This window comes from Onychomys torridus, chromosome 12 (assembly GCF_903995425.1).
Source record: "Onychomys torridus chromosome 12, mOncTor1.1, whole genome shotgun sequence".
Taxonomy (NCBI): Eukaryota; Metazoa; Chordata; class Mammalia; order Rodentia; family Cricetidae; genus Onychomys; species Onychomys torridus.
In genome coordinates, this window is record NC_050454.1 from 35,332,679 (window position 1) to 35,353,413 (window position 20,735).

At 39.2% G+C, this 20,735-nt stretch overlaps 1 protein-coding gene across 1 annotated transcript in view; it reads left to right on the forward strand.

The window, feature by feature from the left end:
- LOC118593909 (ABI family member 3 binding protein) overlaps positions 1-20,735 on the forward strand; it is a 207,927-nt gene that overhangs the window by 37,468 nt on the left and 149,724 nt on the right. The window contains exon 2 of the mRNA XM_036203506.1: positions 16,191-16,370. Within this exon, the coding sequence (XP_036059399.1) occupies positions 16,191-16,370 (180 nt within the window). The remainder of the gene's footprint in view (positions 1-16,190; positions 16,371-20,735) is intronic.

The window sequence follows — 20,735 nt, forward strand, 5'->3', positions numbered from 1 at the left end:
TTTGTCTCCTCTCTTTAGCAAAGGCTAAGGGTCTTCTGGCTCCACTTCCTGTACGGCGTTTTCCAACATCTGCCGTTGTCAGATTGCTTAGATTATGCCTTGGTAACTATCTCAAACTCCTGGTGGCTTCCAAACAATAAAAACATACCCATTGCTCAATCACATGTTTATTAATATGACTAACTGTCTGTTCTTTGTAATAACTCAGAACCAAGACTCCCTCTGGTCAGTGTACTCTGGCCAGCTCCAGAGGGAAATATAGTAAAAGTTCTTAATACTCATAGTTCTATGTGCCAACCTGAAGGTGCTGTCTTCCTTTTGTGTATGGCCTGTTACTTTTAGTTACATGACTACGGCTAATCTCAGGGAGATAAAGATATACTCCTGTCATGTGCCCAGAGTGAGGAAAGTATCATTTGCTGGGGAGTGGGGGGATGTTGCATGGTGAATGTATTGCAAGGCAAAAATGGATCAGCACAGTTATTGATTCCATTATTTTAATACTCTGCTCTATGTAAGGAAGGATAGCTTCTTAGGCTAGCCCATGCCCTACACTAATGATGTTGTTGTGATATTCCCTTGCTGTGCAGTAGGTCTAGAATTCAAGACTGTGTCAGGGACTGGTCTGTGTTTCCTTGCTTGGCCAAATCTGCTGCTTTACTGGGCAGACAACATGCCCTTCATGTTAGAAAGATGGAGTTTGGAGTCTCAGTACATGCACATCACCCTTTCCTTCCTACCAGAACACGTGCTGATTGCTCTCTGTGTGGTCGTGGAGACAGTCTGTTGACTTGAGGAAAGGAGGCATGCCTTGGTTTCCCTATCCAGCCCTCACCAGCTGAGTTTTACAAGTCTCTCAAAACTAAAAGTTAAGAAGTGAAAGGGATGATAAGCATAATTACTTTTGCCTGGGCATGGTGGAAACACGCAGTCTCTGATATCAATGAACCACTAATAGGTATTTCCTGTATGTGCTCCCATGCCTGGTAGAGTCTATACTAGGCTGGGACTCAGAAATAATGCAGACACACCTTAGCACTCAAACAACACAACTTTTGAGGCAAGATTACCCACCAGGATCTGATATCAAGATTTCAGGACTGTTTGGGTCTTGGTTTGTTTCACGGCACATGCTCTTTGGAAGGGAGGGGCTGAAATGTGCTATGAAGCACCTATAATTCCTTAGTTGTCCTCAGTTTATTACTGCTTCCCTTACTTCTTTGGATTGCAGTAACAAAGAAGAAAGGAAGGGACTCAACAATGAAGGAGAGGCTGCCAAGGAGTCCCCATCCTAAAAATAAATGTAGTGACAAGAATTTAGGGAAAGCACGGAAAAGAAAATAATCCTTCAATTGATTTGAAGTGATTCCACGACCAATGGCTGGCCAGCAAAATTCTGTCCAAAGGGCAATTCCAGGACTTTATGATTTCCAGCCCTCTTAATCTTCTTTTATAATTTTGCCCAAAATCCTCCAGAATTGTTGCTTTTTTGCCTGAAGTTAGCGCTTCCTGTTTGTGTTGCTGATTCCAAGTTTGAGGTTATTATGCCACATTAACAAATAGCTGTGTGCCTTTCAGATGACCACTGACTTATTTCTAAAGACAAGCCTCTCCTGCCCCTTGCCAAATGCCATGTTTGCAAGGGGAATGTACTGATGAACACCAGAAATGCTGTGTCTATGATCAGTGTATCCTGGCCTCTGTTAATCAAACTTGAGTTTAGGATGGAGAAACGTGGTTCACTGTAAAAACTAATCCACAGTCTGGCCTCAGTGTATCTGTCCATTGTCATCATAAAAAAAAAAACAGAGGAGAAAAGACAAAATTGTTTTCAAGATTCTTCCAGCTCCTCAGCTTTTCAGTGTTTATGAACACGATCCTTGCATCTCAACCAGCCTGGACTATTTGCTTTTTGCAACTATGTTCAGGGTTTGTTGTTCCACGTGGCATGTGCCCTGACCATTTTTTTTTTTTAACCGATTGCTCTTCCAAATCCTGGCTTTGATTTGGTACTTATTCTCAAAGCTAAGCCAGAGTCCATTTTTCCTGATGAGCATTTCTCTGTAAGATAGTCTCTGTTCTCTCTAAATTCAATAAATTTCAATCATCCCGTGGTATTATAATAGTCTCTCAGTTGTCTGGTAATGTCCTCCAGGACAAGAATAGTATTATTGACTCTAAGAAATGTCTGGAACAAAACTGTACTGCATGCCTCAGGAAAAAAAAAAAATCCATTCTTCCTTTTCTAACTTATTGTTCATAGCTGTTATTGTGTTTTTTTAATTTATTTTTTTAGATTTATTTTATGTGTTTGAATGTTTGCCTGCATGTATGTATGTGTACTATGTGTGTGTCTGGTCCACAGAGGTCAGAAGCGGGTGTCAGGTTCCCTGAAACTAGAATGAAACATGTTTGTGAGCTCCTATGTAAGTGCTAAGAACTAAACCAGGGTCTTCTGCAAGAGCAACAAGTGCTCTTAGCTGATGAGCCATCTCTCCATCCCTCAGATGAACTCGGTAAAAGATTTCCTCTCTTCCTTCCTTTGCCCTGTGCACCCAGCATGGTGCACATCTGGAAGGCAAAGAACACTTTTCAGGAGCCAGTTCTCCTACCACGTGGGACCTAGGAATTAAACCCAGGTCACCAGACTTGATGGCAAGCATATTTACCTGAGGCACCATCATGCTGGCCCTCCAATTAACTCTTAAGAGATCAGCATCTCTCTCTACTGGGGTGAGAGTGTACACCATGTCTTATAGTCACATGCATACTATTTAGCCTATGCCTGCGTCCTTATGTTTCCACGACTATTTTTTTTTTCCTATTTGTAAGCATAGCTCTCTAAGATATCTTTATTCTGGGAGCATTGGGGACTCAGCTACTGGTTTTTCCAGCCTCAAGGAAGAAAACAATGCTTTGGACTGTTTTGTACTTGACTCACCTGGACTAGATGAGGATGGATGGGAAAGATGTGGAGTGCAAAAATGTAAGCCTAGATAGTCTTTTCAGGCCTTCCAATATTGTGTCAGAGTCTGGGACCTGGAATAGTGCATCCTCCTAAAGAGGAACAGGTGCTCTATATGGGGGCATGATGGTGTATGCAGTATAAGAGAAGTCGAAGATGATATCCAGGGATACTGGATGGGGATTTGAAGTTTGAAAGGAAAGACAGTGAGGGGAGAAAACAGAATAATTAAGCAACTTGAAGAGCTGAGGAGTTTGCAGACATAAAATTAAAGTTAGCATAGAAAATGTATCTATACTTTGTAGTGGAGAGACTGGCTATTCGGGCATGAGATGTCTTTATAGTCCCAAGATCTTACATAAGACCTTGCATAGGGACCTCTTCCTAAAAGATATAAAAATATCAATGATAAAAATAACCATTTCTCTTAATTAAAAAAAAGTCAATCCACCAAATTACAAATTCCATACTATCATCATTCAAAATTATAATTAGGATGTTTATTTTTCCTAATACAAATAATTACAGTAAACATACTAAAAAAACATATTCATAAAATATTTTCTGTTTAATATCTTTTGGTTGATAGTTGTTTATGTTTGTGATATACAATATGTTTTGAAACATATATTATTATAGAATGACTAAATCAAGCTAACTAAAAAGTTAATCACACCTATAGATTTGTGTGTGTATGGTCAGAAAATAGTCTATATTCATCATTTAAAAGTATATAATATACTGTTAAACATTGTAGTCTAAAGCTATAGTTAAAACTGTTCTGTATAATAAATCCCTGGAACTTCCAAAATAAAGTTTTTATGTTAATTGAAATGGAAGAGAGGCAGTTTTGACCAAAATATAAGAGATTATCCGTGGACTAGAGTTGAAATGCCATTCCCTATCATCTGGGAGAGCCGAGTGTTCATGAACAGTAACAAGTACAATGAAATAGACTGGAGACCATAAGCACTGGCTTATCAGGACGACTAGCAATGAGGATGAGTGGAAGTCCCAGGTAACACCAGGTCATTTCAACTTGGACAGTACACTGGAGTGATTTGGGGGACAGAGTAGAGTGAGTTTTAAGGAGCAAAGTCTTAGGTTCATGTCGATAGCGACGACTAAATGCCAATGGCTTTATTTTTTCAGTTAGTCTTTTGGCTAAAAATAGAATTGAGAATAGCCAGTTTAAACAGCAAATTTTGATTCCAGGAGGACCTGGACTGATGACATTTCATTAGGTTGTTGCCTATAAAGTCTTCAGTGCCTTTCATCTGAAGAGTTTTTAAAATATGGCTCAGAATACTTGAGCTGCTTATACTAAGGAATTGGGGGGCAGCGCTTTTACCATATGGCTATCTGTAATTACCTAATATTTATATTTTGTATTATTCATTTCTCAGAAATGTGGTGTGTGCATGTGTGTGTGCACACACATATGAATTTAGGTCAGGAAAATACTTTTGGTTGACTTTTGTTACAGTGATTGAACTTTCATGTGGCCCACAGGGGCCACATGATCTGATTCCACTGCTCGGTTCTACACCCCTTGACCCACTACATCATGACCTTTCAATACACTGGCAACTCTTCCTCAACACCTCTGCTCACAGGTATCTTATGGCCAAGAACACTGCTCCTGCCTTTCTTCCCTTTATGCCCTTGGAGGTTCAGCTGCTGAGTTGCTAATCATTCACTGATGCACTGTCCCCTCAGGTCACAGCAATTGCTGATTAGTGGGAGACAGGAGCACCCCAGTGGTGCAATCTTGGGTTTTTATCCTGAAATTCACATGTGTCTATTTCCCACTACCAATAAATTGCTTTGTTGGAATGTGTCAGCCTCTCAGCATCATGGTTTCTGATGCCCCTAGTCTTCATGATCTCCACTTCAACCTCCTCAGTCTACTGTATCTCCTAGCTTCTCTCCCTGATGATTTTAAAATCATTTTATGCCATGCTGGGAACTTCCATGCTGTGTTCAAAGAACAATCTCTCATGAGTAATTCTTGTAACACCTACAGGGTAACCTCATTTCTTTATTTCAAATGTAGAATTTTTACTAGAAAGGGAGAAATTTGTTTCAGAACCTCTGTTCTGAGAAAAAGCAAAACACAAACTTCTTCACACTAAAAACCTGAGTCCTATGGTAACATCTTATGATGTTATGTATGTATGCTCATACAACTTATTTCTGCAATTTAAAATTCAGAAGGATATTTGCTTTTTCCAACGGGTTCATTGAGTTAGATTTTTGCTACCATTTAAAGAAATGTTATAAAATTCTATTTTAAACCAAAGCTTGAGTCATATCCACCTTTAAAAACTGAGAAATTTTAACAATATGAGACCAGTAGGAAATGATGCCAAGTCTCAGACTTTCTATTTCTTACCTACAAAAATACTAATGCTGCATTCACCAAAATCACAGCAGCTGTTAGTAATAAGACACTCGCATACCGCATTTGTGTGTGACCTGAAATTCTACATTTTATTAATATTTTAAAAATATTTTAGACATTTAAAGTATTTTAATTTTTACTATGAAAAAGAAATAAGAGCAGATGTCAAAATGGCAATAACCCAAATAGGAATTTACTGCCATAAGCACAAGAAACTCAACCGTAAAATTTGGATACTGAGGGCAAAGTGTAGCTCAAATACTACTTTAATTGTAAAGTATACACAACACTAAACTGAATCTTTCTAGAACTGATTAATTAGGGGATGAATAAATACATAGTTAATATAGACTAAAATATAGTCTTTAAACTGAAATAACTAGAGAGTATGAAAACTAATCAGTGCTTCAGCCTATATTGACTATAGTTATTATTAAGAATGCCAGTTCCATGGGGCTCCTCAGCCATTGGTTCACAGTTCATGCATTTCTAGTTTGGCTATTTGTCCCTGTGCTTTTTCCAATCATGATCTCAATATCTCTCATTCATACAATCCCTCCTCTTTCTCACCGATTGGACTCTCGGAGCTCCACCTGGGGCTTGGCTGTGGCCCAGGCCCTCTGGATAAGTGAGACAGTTGATTTGCTTGATCTGTTTGGGAACCCCCCCCCCCCCCAAGCAGAGGAGCCAGCACCTGTCCTTGGTGCATGGGCTGGCTTTTTGGAGCCTGAGGCCTATGCTGGGACACTTTGCTCAGCCTTGGTGTAGGGAGGAGGGGACTGGACCTGCCTCAGCTGAGTCTACCAGGCTGGGCTGACTCCCCAGGGGAGACCTTGCCTTGGAGGAGGTGGGAATGGGGGCTGGATTGGGGGGGAGGGCTGGAGGGTGGGAGGAGGGAGGACAGGGGAATCCGAGGCTGATATGTGAAATTAAGTTAATTATAAAATAAAAATGTTTTTAAATAACATAAAAAAGAATACCAGTGCTTGTTGGACTGTTTTTGCAAAAGCTCCTATATCCTAAACAAATTGGGGTTATTACATGTTAAGATAATTATTGAAATAATTTTAGTGAAAAGAAAGCAGTCCCAAATCTTTGTTTTATGTGTTGTAACAGAATACCACAGACTAAATAAAGTGTAGCCCAGAATGCATTATGTTTCTTTCACACCAGTAAGATGGGCTCCTCTACTGTAGAGTTAATGGACAGTGGATTTTTCTGAAGCTCCCTTAAGTCTTATGGCCTTGATATACTGGTTTATACCCTTGTGACATTTTAGCCCATGGAAGACTTTTTAATGCTGTGAAATGTCAAAATATACACATCAATGCTGGGTATTTATGAACTAACTATCAGTAATTCATGAAGATATATATATATATCATTCATGTATATACATGAATGGCTGAAAACCAATGGCACAGGAACCCATTTGTTCTCAATCTACCTCATGTTTTTATTTGATATTTAAAAAAAGAAATGGTCAGGTTTATTTAAGGCAGATTTTTGGCTTGTTGATGATAGTTTTTACATGAATGATGGCAATGTTTCATTGTTATTGAGTATTTCCCTTGGAGCAGTGTTTTCACAGTGGTGGTGGTTAGTCTTGCACATGCAGGGTTTCTTGTAATATCAGGGGTGTGTTTTCTGTGCTCTATAAGAAGGACTTTGATTGTTTCAACTTCTACTTGGTGGAGGGAACTTATTTTATAGCTAAATTGGAGTGACTTGTATATAAAAGAGGAAGGAGTAGACAACGCTTTGGACAGGTAACCGAATAGAGTGGGTTGCACAGAAGGGAAAAGAGATGAGTGTTGATAGTGTCTGCAGCCTGGTGACATCTTCCTTTAAAAACCAACCACACAAAACACAGTGTGTTTTTTAGAATTACAAAGAGCTACAAGTTTTCTAATGGGTTTTCAACTTTCCTATGTGCTTGGAACTTTGTTAAATGCTGGAAAGAGCTCATCTGTGCTTTTAAACCTCTGATTGATTAGATTAAAAGACATTTAACTTAGAAGTTTATTTGACATTCCCAAATTATTGAACATATTAACTTTATTTGTTTCCCAAAATTATAGTTCTAGGAAACTATAATTCCAAGAATTTCTACAAAAGGTCTAGAGGGTAATTAGATGTATATGCATATGAAAATTTCAAATATATGTATACATTCCATGATAGGAAATAAAAGAGTGTTGTGGGTGAGGTCTTTTTCCCCCCATATTACATAAATTATCTATAAATGTTTTAAAAAATGATTTTGGGCTCATCAGTTTTATTTTTTATGCATTCAATTTATAAAGAATAACAGTTCTCAAACTTGAGTATGCAATATAATCATCCAAACAGTTTCTGATTCAGCTGGTCTAGTATTTCTTACAAGTTCCTAGATGACACTGATACTCTATTTAGAGACTACACTTTCAGATTCCTAGCATGGAACCCATCCCAGCTAAGAGGAGAACCCGCTGCCAGCTTTTGTACTTAAGTAGCAACAGGAGGTAAACAAATCTACATAGGCTTTCATGAAAAGTAAACAAATCTACATAGGCTTTCATGAAAAGTAAACAAATCTACATAGGCTTTCATGAAAAGTAAACAAACCTACATAGGATTTCATGAAAAGTAAACACATCTATATAGGTCTTCATGTAAAACCTAGCTGAGAAAGGACAGAAGGAAGGGGAATGGATTTTGTTAATTTCTGTTGCCTATTGATATCTTCCTAAACACTAACAACAAAACATGTATTTTGGAAACTACAAAAGAATCCACAAGTTTTCTAAATGGTACAAAAATGTATCACAAAACTGGCTTTGACATTCTGTCTTTCAGTTTCTCACCTGTATTTGGCAATTCAATCCATCAGTAAATGTTTTTGTGATTTGCCTACTGAAGGGATTTTTTTTTTTTTGGTCCATCTTTTCTTTTTGCTGCATTTTAAAAGTCCGTCTGCTGTGGTTATACCTTTATTGACTGTATTAGTCTCGGCACAATATTCTGGAATCCAGTCATTGCATTCAAAGGAGTCACTAATATCAAGTATCCAGTAGTTAGAGAAAGGGGAAATTGAAAATTGGATCAGCAAATATACGTGTGCCATGCACTGCCTTAACAGAATACTGGGGACTTGATAAGTAGCAATAATCAGAAACACATCAGCTCCCAGTTCTCTGCCTCAAGGCACTGCTGTGTAGATGGGCCTTATTACGATCAATCCATGTGAGTCTATTAAATGGGTACAGAATTTATTAAGATATAAATGGAGGAAATACACCCACGAAAACAAAACGGAGTAGACAGCTGAAGTCGTCCTCTGATCTGACCGGGAGTGAATCCACCTCACAGGCAGGAGCTGGGAGAAGGGGCATGTGACCCTTCTCCAACTTCTTATAAGAGGTCCAGTACAAAGGCAGGAAGTATTGCCTCCTTTGCGCCATATAGCCCAAGGTCATAGGCAGAGCAAATGCCACTACAGGCCTTCTTGCTGTATGGTCACCTGTGAGACTGTGAGAGGGTGCCAGAGTAGGAGATGGCAGAGCTCAAGTTTGGATAGTGGCATTATTGCAGTCTAACAGGAGTTAATCTCCTGCTGGGTCCCACACCCTGCAATGTTTTCACTGGGGCCTAGGTTTCTTCATGTGTTTCAGAGGAGGCAAAATTGATCAATCCATAGCCTTCTTTAAGACAAAGTTAAGCCATTTGAAAACTGCCCTCATAAACACATGAACATATGGCAAATAAATGGTTGTTGATTGCACACATTTATTATTTGCCCCTTCTCCAAACTAGCATTGTCCAGACTAAAGAGCAGTTTTAGTAGCGTCAGATCAGTGGCTTACGTGCAAGTGTGAAGATGTGCATCTCAGGATGGGTGGACTCCATTAGAATGATAGGCTGTTGACTTAGGAAGTCGACTATGAAAAGTAATTGTCCTCCTTGGCTCTTGAAACTGCTTCTCCCTTGGTAGAACTATTAGCATGATCCAGTGGTACTGAGATGTCAGCACTGGATGGTGTAGCCTGTCAATCAATCCTCCAGCATCACCAGATGGTGAAATGTTGGCCTGAGCAGTCAGTACACTGGGGATTCTGACCTAGGTGGAAACTGTGGCTGTTTTAGCTGAAGTGGGGCCCATTTTCACCACAGCTGGGTAAACACCGAAAGTGTTCCATTAGGAGGAAAACGTTTTCCCCTCAGACTGTGGACATTGCTGAATTCAAACATTATAAATTTAATAGCACACATCTTCGGGATATCTTCTGGTGTCTTTAATGTCCTTATAAATAACAGGCTGTATCATTGGAATCATGCCCTGTGGGAATCGCTCAGGGCTGTTTGTGTGAGCAGAGCTGTCCAGGTGAACAAGGGTGTGTTCCCTAAATTCTGAGAACTCATGTTGCCTGTGGGAACCCATGCTTCATCTGCTCACTCACCATATGCTATCCTGGGGAGAGAGAGTGTGCTATTCTGTCCTGGAACAGGGATCATGAGACACCGAAGCTTGTGATGCTTGCAAACAGATCATCATGGGTGAGTAAATTCAACATCTGAGTTTATTTAAAGGTCCAGCACTGGGGCTGTTCATGAGGCTCCTGGGTTCTATCACAGTTTCTTTTCTCTCTAATTTTTACAGCATCTGTTTTCTTTAGAGTGATGAAAATCTTCCTTTACATGTTCCTTGTAGCCAGTGTTTCCCTTATGTTTTCCGATTTATATTTGTAGCTCGCATGTAATGATGTTTTGTGGCTGTCTCTGGAACCATGTGCTGTTGTTTATTCTTCTCCTGAACATTGTGAACCCTTTAACTTCACTGTCCTTGTTTATATCTCTGCTTCAACATGTGTTTTATGTATATATGGCGAAAGAGCTCCATTGGTAAGTTTGGGTTCACAGTGTCCAGAGTGTTTGTCCTCATCTACACTGTGCCAGGATCCCTGCCACCAGTACCCTTCCACTTAAAAACTGGAAGAGTTTGCCTAACAACAATTCTGGGGATGTTTGTAATGGCAGTTTTGTATACAGACAGACACACAGACACACACAGACAATAATCATATACACAGAGACACAGACACAGACACACACATACACACACACACCCCAGAGAGGTAATGTAATCCCTTCCACCCACCCACCTCTTTCTGGTGTGGTCTCATGCCATAGCAGAACAGACCTTGTCTTCTTCATCTTCCTAACTACTTCAGTTAAATTCTGCTGCTCATGGGAGGAGGTCAGTCAAGAATCTGGCCGCTACAGAACTGGTAGAAGCAGTTTATATGACATTGGATATTATTTAATAGCTACATGTAGCTTTAATGTAATCTTCATACTCCTTAAAGTATTGAATTAAAATTACCCTTTTGTCTTCATGAAAAATTTCTACCAGGGAGTTGGTGAGATGGTTCAGTGGTTAAGAACACATGCTACTCTTGCAGGGGACCTTATTTCGATCCTCAGCAACCCCATGGTGGCTCACAACTGTCTGTTAACTCCAGTTCCAGGAGACCTGACATCCTCTTCTGGCATCTGTGGGTACCAGGCACACATATACATACATGTAGGCAAAACACTCATAAAATAAAAGTGAACAAACCTCTAAAAATTTCCCATTAGTATCCCTGGCCTTTGGGTTGTTGTTATTGGAGGAAGGTCATGCCCTCTACTACATAGGACCAGAAACAAGTGAACAATTGTCTCGTATTCTTTGCCTTCCTAGCCACTCTGTGGATATTGCAGAAAAATGGCTAAAACCTTTACCACATATAAAACCAGAACAGGGGGAGTCATTTGAGCACCAAGATTTTATTTCACAATCTGACTTACACTCCCTAAAAAAATCAAGGCAAATGACAAATTACTGCCAAGGCTTAAATTAACATTAGGGTTTGTATATCTTAGCATAATGGATATTTATGAATTTAGTGGAATTCAATCTATGCCTTCAACTATGTTTTTGGGAGCTTTTGAATAAGCTGCCACACATTTGCTCAATATAAAAAATTAAGATGGGATGTCTTGATAGCTCCTTAATATGTAATAGTAAGACATTGGAATGTTTTAACAGAGTGCATTTGAAACTTAGTGTTCTCTGAGAAAAACTTGATTCTGTGTGTGTGTGTGTGTGTGTGTGTGTGCACATGTGCGTGCACACTGAGAATGATAAATGATATGAGGACTACTAAAGCTAATTCCAACAGTGCTGTAAAGGCCACACGCTTGAATGTCTTTCTATCAGGAAGAGTCTGTATGATGTGGCTGCAGGAAGGCGTTCTCCCATTGTACAGTGGCTCAGTGACATGCCAGAACAGGGCTTCAGTCTGTCTGCATATGTAGGTAACTTACTCTGTTTTACTGCTGAATCATAACCCATTATATGAATGAGCCATGGTTTGTTTGTCCACAGCCACTGATGGATGTTTGGGTTTGTTTCCAGTTGAACGTTGCTTTGAATGTTCTCATACGTGTTTCACCCAGACATGTTTTCATCTGTCCTGTGTGCATGGAATGAAATTTCTGGGTTCTTTGGTGACTTTCCAAGCCTCCTCCAGTTACACACTCACAATCCAAAAGTGAGAGACTTCCAAATTCTGCCTGACATATTATTACTTTACTGTTGTTTTGATTTTAGCCATTCCACATCATTGTGGCTTTAATTTTTGTTTCCCTTTGATTAACCGTACTGACCAAGAATTGGTAAATTATAACTTGCACATAATGGAGCAATGCACAGCTATGTCTGCTTAACTTTTTGATGTCTACAGCTTCTGTGTGTGTGTGTGTGTGTGTGTGTGTGTGTGTGTGTCTGTCTGTCTGTCTGTCTGTCTGTCTGTTTCTCTGTGTGGTGTATGCATATGTGCATGTTTGTGTGCGCTAACCATGTGTGTACACATATCTAGGCTGGAGGATGATATCTACAGCTTCTGTGTGTGTATGTCTGTCTGTCTATGGGTGTGGTGTAAGTGTGGTATATACATATGTATGTGTGCGGTACCCATGTATGTACATGTCTAGGTTGGAGGATGATATCTACAGCTTCTCTCTCTCTCTCTCTCTCTCTCTCTCTCTCTCTCTCTCTCATGTGTGTGTGTGTGTGTGTGTGTGTGTGTGTGTGTGTGTAATCTATGTGTCTATCTGTGTTGTGTATGTATAAATGTGGTACATGCATGTGTGTGTGCATGTCTAGGTATGCTGAGGCTGGAGGACGATTGATGTCCGTTGTCTGCCTCTACCATTTTCTGCCTTCTTCCATTGAAGCAGGGTCTCTCCCTGGATCTACAGTTTGCTTGGTTTTGGCTAGGCTCTCTGGCCAGTGAGCCCCAGTGATCTTCCTGCCTTTGCCACCCCCTCCCATCTCCTGACAGCCCTGGGGTCCCCATTACACCCAGCCATACCTAGATTTTTACATGAGTACTGGGAATCTGAACTCAAGTCTTCCTGCTTGAGCAGTTAACAGCACACACTGTGCTGGTAATCAATGGTACCACACCACTGAGCCATCAGATCTCCAAAGCCTAAAATAGTTTGGCCTCTGGAGGAGAAGACTCAATAACCCCAGAGATAAACACATTTTTATGTGCTTCTTGCCCACTATTCCTCTCTTTTGCTAAAGAATCCATTTGTGTTGGTTAGCTTTTGCCAATTTGGCACATGCTGAGTCACATGGGAGAAGGATTGCCTTCATCAGATTGGCCTGTGGCATGTCTGTGGTACTATTTTCTTGATTAACAATATATGTGGGAGGGCCCAGCCCACTCTGGGTGGTGCCACTCCTGCGTGGGTGGTCCTGGGTTATAAAAGCAAGCCCAGCAAGCCAGATTGAGCGAGACAGTAAATAGAATTCCCCTGTGGCTCCTGCTTCAGTTTTGGTCCCCAGGTTCCTGCCCTGACTCCCCTCAGTGAGGGACTGTTACCTGGAAATGTAAGATGAAATAAACCATTTTCTCCTCAAGTTTCTTTTGATCAGTGTTTTATTACAGCAACAGAGAAACAAATCAGGATACTATTCAAATATGTTTTAATTGCTTGCCTTTTATTTTCTTTTTCATTGACTGTAAAATGTATAGTCTATTCTGAATATGACTATTATGAATTCTGGATACAAATTCTTCATGAGACTTTATTTTTTCTTTTTTAGCTTCTTAAAATTTTATAGCTTTAAAATTTTGATCAAGAGGTAGGGGAGGACCTGGGAGTTGGGTGAGGGAAAGGAATATGATCATAATATATTGGTGTGAAATTCTCAAAGAATAAATAAAAGCATTGTTAACATAAATTGGGGAAAATTGATCAAGTCTAATTAGCTATGGTTTAAAATCTGTTTCCTATACCATATCTGGACTTATAGGAACTGATTTAAATGATTAAATATTTTATAAAGTATGAATTTTTCATAGCAAGGTAAATGGCAAAGTATATATAGAGACTATACTGTAAGCATACTGTGTAGTATAAGATAAATACCATAAGAGTACAAATGGAGGTGTGTTCTCAGTCCTTGAATGAGTTTATTTTATTGGTGTAAGTATTATAATTATTCTTTTCTTAGTGCCTTGAGAAAATAAAATTTAGACCCAATCATACTATTTGGAATATTTATCATCTCTTCACGGGATCACATAAGCTAAGGCAATTCCTGTTGCTACACTAATACGTATATTTTACCTTTGGAAGACTTTCAATACAATGTAGTTTTTCTGTCTCAAGAATCTTATCATCTTGACCAATATGATGTCAACGACTTTGACTATATCATATAATATTTTGGAAAGTATAAGATGGCTTTATGAGAGATTGGAAAAAAATTCGATTGACTACATTTTAAGGGGATTCCTTTCTCTGAGGTGCACGACTGGATAGCTGTAATGGCTTCGCTAGTTTTACCAAAGCATGGGTTTTGGTGTTGGTGTTGACAGTATTGTTTTAGGTAGGGTGGTTTGGACTTGTTGCTGCTGTTCTGTTTGGGTGCTGCTTGAACTCAGGCACGCCCTCAGTGACTGAGCTGTATCCCAGGCCACACTGTTCCTTTAAAGAAGTGGAACTCTCCATGGCCCCCAGCGGCCAGCAGCCTCCCTCCTTTGGTTGGTCTGATGACCCAGAGTTCTTTGAACTGACGGTGTTGTCCCCTCCTTCTGTCCAGTTTTCCAGTCTTAACCCCTGATTTTAATGCTGGAAGGCATATGTTTACCTTTAAAATTAAAAAAAATAAGCTAATTCTAATTTTGCTTTGCAAGACATTTGATTTATTTATTTACTTTTAGAATTTCACAACGCTTTGAAATATTTAGAGGTACTGTAGGGTGTTGCAAATAGAGGATTAGAAACCACTGTCCTGAATCCAAGAATGTACTTTGCCAATATGCAGCTTTTCCCAATTATTGTTTCCCTAGTTTTAAAAATTTTCTCTCACATGCAATAAAATGTTCTTCTAGTATTCTTTTTCCCCCATTCATACTTCTGAACAAAAAAATTGGGTAACATACTTGTTGTTTATTTATGTGTTGTTGTGGTTAAGGTTATATTGTAGTGTGTTATTTTCTATTATATCTACATTACTTGCTAGAAATCTAACTATGACTAAATGCTGAAAGATAACTTCTGTTACATAAATTGAGCCCCAAATCATCAGGTGTGTCTAACCATGGCCTTATGGCCACATGGGGCCAAAGACAGCTATGGATACAGACAAACCCCAAATTATAAACTCACTTACTAGTGCATTACGCATTTTTTTTGTAACTTGATGACACAGTTTTTGAGTGAATACTTTGTAAATAACAATATTATATTTCAGTGTCAAAAGGTTGAACATCCATGATGGAATCAAACCATAATAATTCATCATAAAGATGATTTATCATTAAATATTAAAATTAATGTGTGATGCATGGAGCTATGGGCCCCAAATATTAGAGCATTTGTTGTCCAGAAGTATAGAGTGTCATTGAATACTAACATAAACAGTAATTTAGAGGAAATGTTGACAAGTCTACTTTGAATGAAGAGAAAAAGGGTGTTTAACCTTTTTGCTAGACACTGAGGATTGATGAAGTGATAACTGGATGAGTAAAGCATGTGGAGAAGGTCAGGCAAAGGTAGAGGGATTGTAGAGTGGTCAATCGACAAAGGTGATGGAGTCAGGACAAACTACCTGTTCTAGAATGCGGGGTGACTAACCTGGCCAAATAAAATGTGGTATGTTGAGAATTAATAGCAGAAGTAACATATAGTAACATAGCACAGGGGTTAGTTTTCTTAATACTCAATCTGTGGTTCTCAACCCTCCTAATGCTGCAACCCTTTAATACAGTTCCTATGTGGGGGTGACCCCCAGCCATACAATTATTTCCATTGCTACTTCATAACTGTGCTTTTGCTGTGATTAAGAATTGTAATGTAAATGTCTGATGTGCAGGGCATCTGAGATATTTCAAAGTACAGTGATTAAATTTTACCAACAGGAAACTTCATTCCTTTGCACCATATCTTGGTAATGTGTATAAAGTGAAGATTCTAGCCCACTTTGGATAGAAAAATGAAACTCCCCAAAACTCCACTTACTCCCTCAGTAAAAAACCACCAAAACTTGGACCCCTCTATTTTGCTTTGCTTTATACAATAGTAAGTACATTTTCCTTGGTTTTTAATGTTAGTCATGTTTTGGTCATCTTTGCATCTGCACTATGATTCCAAGAAGCAAAAGACGTAGCATTTGTTCTAAGGATAATGCTTCCAACAGGCAAGGTTTGCTGGGGGGGTGGTGTTGAGGGATGAAAAGGGGTGATGTATTGGTCACTCACCTTGTATTTCCATCCTCAGGTAAAAGACCAAACCTGAAAGTGCACATCAACACCACCAGCGACTCCATCCTCTTGAAGTTCCTGCGTCCAAATCCCAACGTAAAGCTGGAAGGCTTTCTACTGGGATACGGCAGCAATGTGTCCCCAAACCAGTACTTCCCTCTCCCCACAGAAGGGAAAGTCACTGAGGCTGTCGTAGGTAAGCAAACTCAGAGAGGGGGGTGGGTGGTAAGAGGCACCAACTGTAACAAGATGCCCAAATGTGGAAGATGAGAAACAAATATTTAATCTACATCTTTGGCTGAGCCCAGTGAGGCAATACAAATCACCTTTGTAATCACTGTAACCCAAAGCATAGTTCTGTATATTGGAGCTTTTTATTGTATGAAGAAATAATTGTCTTAACCGCTGTTGAACCTGTAATCCCTACCCACATTACTGAATACATAAGGAAAAAAAGAGCTGAAATACTGGGCTTAGCCCTTGTGGCATTATTTATGTGAACTAATTTTTCTTCTTGTTGTCTTTACTTTTTTCCGGTAGAAGATGGCCACTATAGATTTTTGGATGTTATTTTTGGAAAGAGGTAATATCTTTGGAAAGAAAAGAAAAGATATTGCATTTAAAAAATTTTAAGTAATTCAGACAAGGTGATTAAGATTTAATATGAATTATGAAATAATGCATTTCATTTAAAACATTTTAATGATATAAAATTAGAGTTTCAGGATGTGAGCCATCTTCTTGCTTTCTCTGTGGAGGAAAATGTAAATAAAATCCACTTAACAGATTAAATGCTTTGATAAGGATGATTCATTGTGGAAACTTTGAAAGTCTATGGTGAGATTCAATTCTTTACATCCTGCTAAGATGTTGCTTACAAGGCAGTCTCCAAACTTTGGAATTTTAATCCCTGTGTTCCAACACTTCCTATTGGCTCTTGCATTTTCCAGTGTGTAACGAGATGCCAAGATGATTTCATTTTGCTCTGCCTCTTGCTTTTCCCAGAGAAATCTCTGTTGCTCCTTAATGCCAGCCAAGAGGTAATATTATTAATTAATGAGTAACTAGAGATAATATTGTTACGTAGTGAGTAACTCGGTAGTACATAAGGAAACTACATTAAGCAAACCCAAGAGTTGATTACCCCTCCATACTCTGAGAATTAGGCAGTTTTGACAAGTATAATAACCAATTCCATGAGGAATTTGGGTTTGGATGTTTATAAATATTCCCTGGTATCTATCCTATCTTTAATACGGGAAGTGACCAGAACCACGAGCTCACCTTCACACTGATAGCAGAAGTACACACCACCACCACCACCCTTTTCACAGAGTGTTAGAATTAACATTTTATTTTTGATGGACTTTTTGTTATTTAAATGGAGAACCAGGTCACTTGTTAGCTTCTTTTATAGTACATAAGCATTAAATATTAAAACAGTAGAAGTCAAATTACTAATGAAAGGTATGTGCAAAAATCCAAAGAAAATATCCAGCATAAACACTCCAACCTTTCATTGTTTTAATAATGGAGGTTGATCAAATGGACTGGGAACCTTTTTATTTATTATTTTCATGCCTGGCTTTTTATTGTGTAAATTTCCAAAATTAAAAGGAATAATGTTGATGAATGTCTTATAAGTATAGCTTGAATACATATCACTGTGCTAATGTTGTTCTATGTGTCTGTGCATAGTGCTTCCTAGAGTATTTTAAAGCACAAAGAGATACTTTTATCAAGTATGCATCTATAACAGATAAATATTTTAATAATTCCATACTTTTATTATATTATTGCATTTAATCCTACAATATCACTTTATGCCTGGTTCATACTTAAAATTTCTCATGTGGTCTTACAACTGTTTTTTAGTACTGGTCTATTTGAATCACTATCTAAATAGAGTCCACACATTATATTAGATTATGGATCTTAAATCTCTGCCTTTTCTTTTAGAATATCATTGGTATATAGAGAAATTGGAACACTTTTTGGGTGGGCTGTTCACAGCCTGTATTTAACTGGCTACTTCCCTTATGTGTTTTCCTTTGTAGTACATAAGATAGAATTTTGGAGAGTGGAGACACCCTACATTTTAGGCAGGATTTATACTATTCTAAATTCTCTAGAACAGACAGCTTCTCTTCAAGGGTATTTCCATGTCCATCCAAAAGGAGGAGACAAGAGTTTATCCTTGCTATTTGTCAGCAAGCCTTTGGCCAGATAATAATCTTACAAGGTTTAGACTGAATTTCCATGAAGCTCAGAACCTACCCAGGCCAGAGATATGATTTCGATTCTATTCTTTTGACAAGGTAATCAAGAACCTAGTAGTCTGGGGTTTTAAAAACTGCTGATTATGAGGTAGGGGTCCATTCTCAAAGAACTCTGTGCCTGCTAACAAACAACTGACTATCCAGTATTTTCTCCTTAAGAGTTATGAACCTAAAATAGTTGTGAAATATTAGTTGAAGATGTGTTACATTTATTCATGCTGTGGAATATTTGTTTAATGATACAAAAATGTGTTGCATTCTTTTTTATTGCATTTGTTTAACTCTGTGAAGCTGTGTTAGTTTGCCTGCCTAAAATTCCTGATTTTTTAAAATAAAGAACTGAATGGTCAATAGCTAGGCAGGAGAGGTGGGCTACCAGGCAGAGAGAATAAATAGAAGGAGAAAAGGAGGTGTGGTGGCCCACAGAGGCTATCTGAGACCTTACTCAAGGTCAGAGAATCTGGGTTTGCTTTATTCAGCAGGGCTGAATAATGAGATGATTTGGTCACGGGTGTGTTTACCAGGGGTTTGGAAGTGTCTACAATGGGCTGTATGGTATTCTTTGATCTTGCAAAGAGGAGGTCTTTTGCCTCTCCCCTTGTCATATTATAAAAAGCCCTTTGAATAAAGCTCTGGGCAGCAGCTGCGTATTGACCAAGGGCCCTCCTGAAGCTGACCTGTGTCTCTGTCTTTCTTATCATCTCTTTCTATCTTTTGTGGAAGCCTGTTTTCAGGTTCCTCATGGCTTTACCCAGCAGGTCTGCATAGAGAGGATGATTAGACCACGGGCCTGAGTGCAGGTGCCTGAGATAGTCTGCACTTGGCTGTGCTGGGGGGAGGTCTTTTGCTTCGCCCCTTGGCGTCTCTATAAATACCCTGGGGCAGGGACAGTCAAGGCTCCTTGGAATAGGTTCCAGGCCCTCTGCCGGCTATCCTTTATTTTCTGTTTATCTTCACAGTCTAAGTCCTTCTATCTACTATTTCCTGCTGCTCTCACTCAAGAAAACTCTGGGGAACTGTGGGGATGGTGGGTAAACGCCCTGCAATCTTTCTACCATTTCCTCATCCCTCTCTCTTCCACCCAAGAACCCTCCAAAAGGTGGGAGCAGGTCTGAGCTGAACTCCCATAGACTCCCACAAGGAGGAAGAAGAAAGAGCAAGGAAAGGAGGAGAGGATGACACCAGGGGCCAGCCACCCAGCCAGCTACACAGTAAGAAGTAAAGAAAGGTGTATAGAGTAGAGAAAGGTAAAAATCCCAGAGATACAATGTAGAAGAAGAGGAACAGGATAATTTAAGAAAGCTGGCTAGAAACAAGCCAACCTAAGGTCAGGCATTCATAAGAAAATGTTAAGTTTCCGTATATTTATTTGGGAGCTGGATGGTGGGCCCCCAAAGAGTAAAGAGTAAAAACAACCAGCTACATAAAATAATTTGGGAGATGACCGTTGAGTCAGTCTGGCTATTTATGGCTAAAGTGGCGTATAGAATGGTTAGCTCCCATAGTCTTGCTACTTTCAGGCCTGGGTGGATGATCAATAGAATTCAAAGACATGGAATTAAACTGACACAGAACCCTTGGAAATGGAAGCCACTGTAAAGGAGAGGAGAGAAAGTCAAGGCTGACATTAGGTATATAAGCTCCAAAGATGAATAGCAGACCTAAGAAAATAGTCACACCATTTCCACCGTGAAGATCCAGGGATTCAATTTCAAGGCTGTTTGCAGAAAAGGATGGGAGTGTTTGACAAACTTTTTTTTCAACGTTTTTATTTTAAAATATAATTACATCATTTTGTCCCTTTTTCCTCACCCCAGCCCTCCCATGTGCCCCTCCTCCTGTTCTCTCTCAATCCATGACCTCTTTCTCTTCAGTAGTTATATATGTGCATAACTATTGCAATCTACTGAATCTGCCCGGTGTTGCTTGCAGTATGTGATTTCAGGGCCGGCCATTTTGAACTGGACAATTAATGAAGGGGCTCATCCCCAGGGAAGAATGATTGTCCTTCCCTGCTGTCAGCATTCCTTAGTTCTCTGCAGTTCTTTGTCGAGGGGTGGCCACTATGAGATTTCCCACTTCCATATTAAAAAGTGTGTTGGTATTGTCCTTGTTTAGGCAGCCAAACTTTGAATCTGATTTTAGAGAGCATGTAAAGGAGATGGGACATTAGTAGAATTATCAGAACTATATACACAGCATTTAACCTTGATATTAGAAAAATGCCCTCTGAGCAGCAGTGAGGATAGCCAAATTCATATGGTTTTTGTATAATTGCTTTT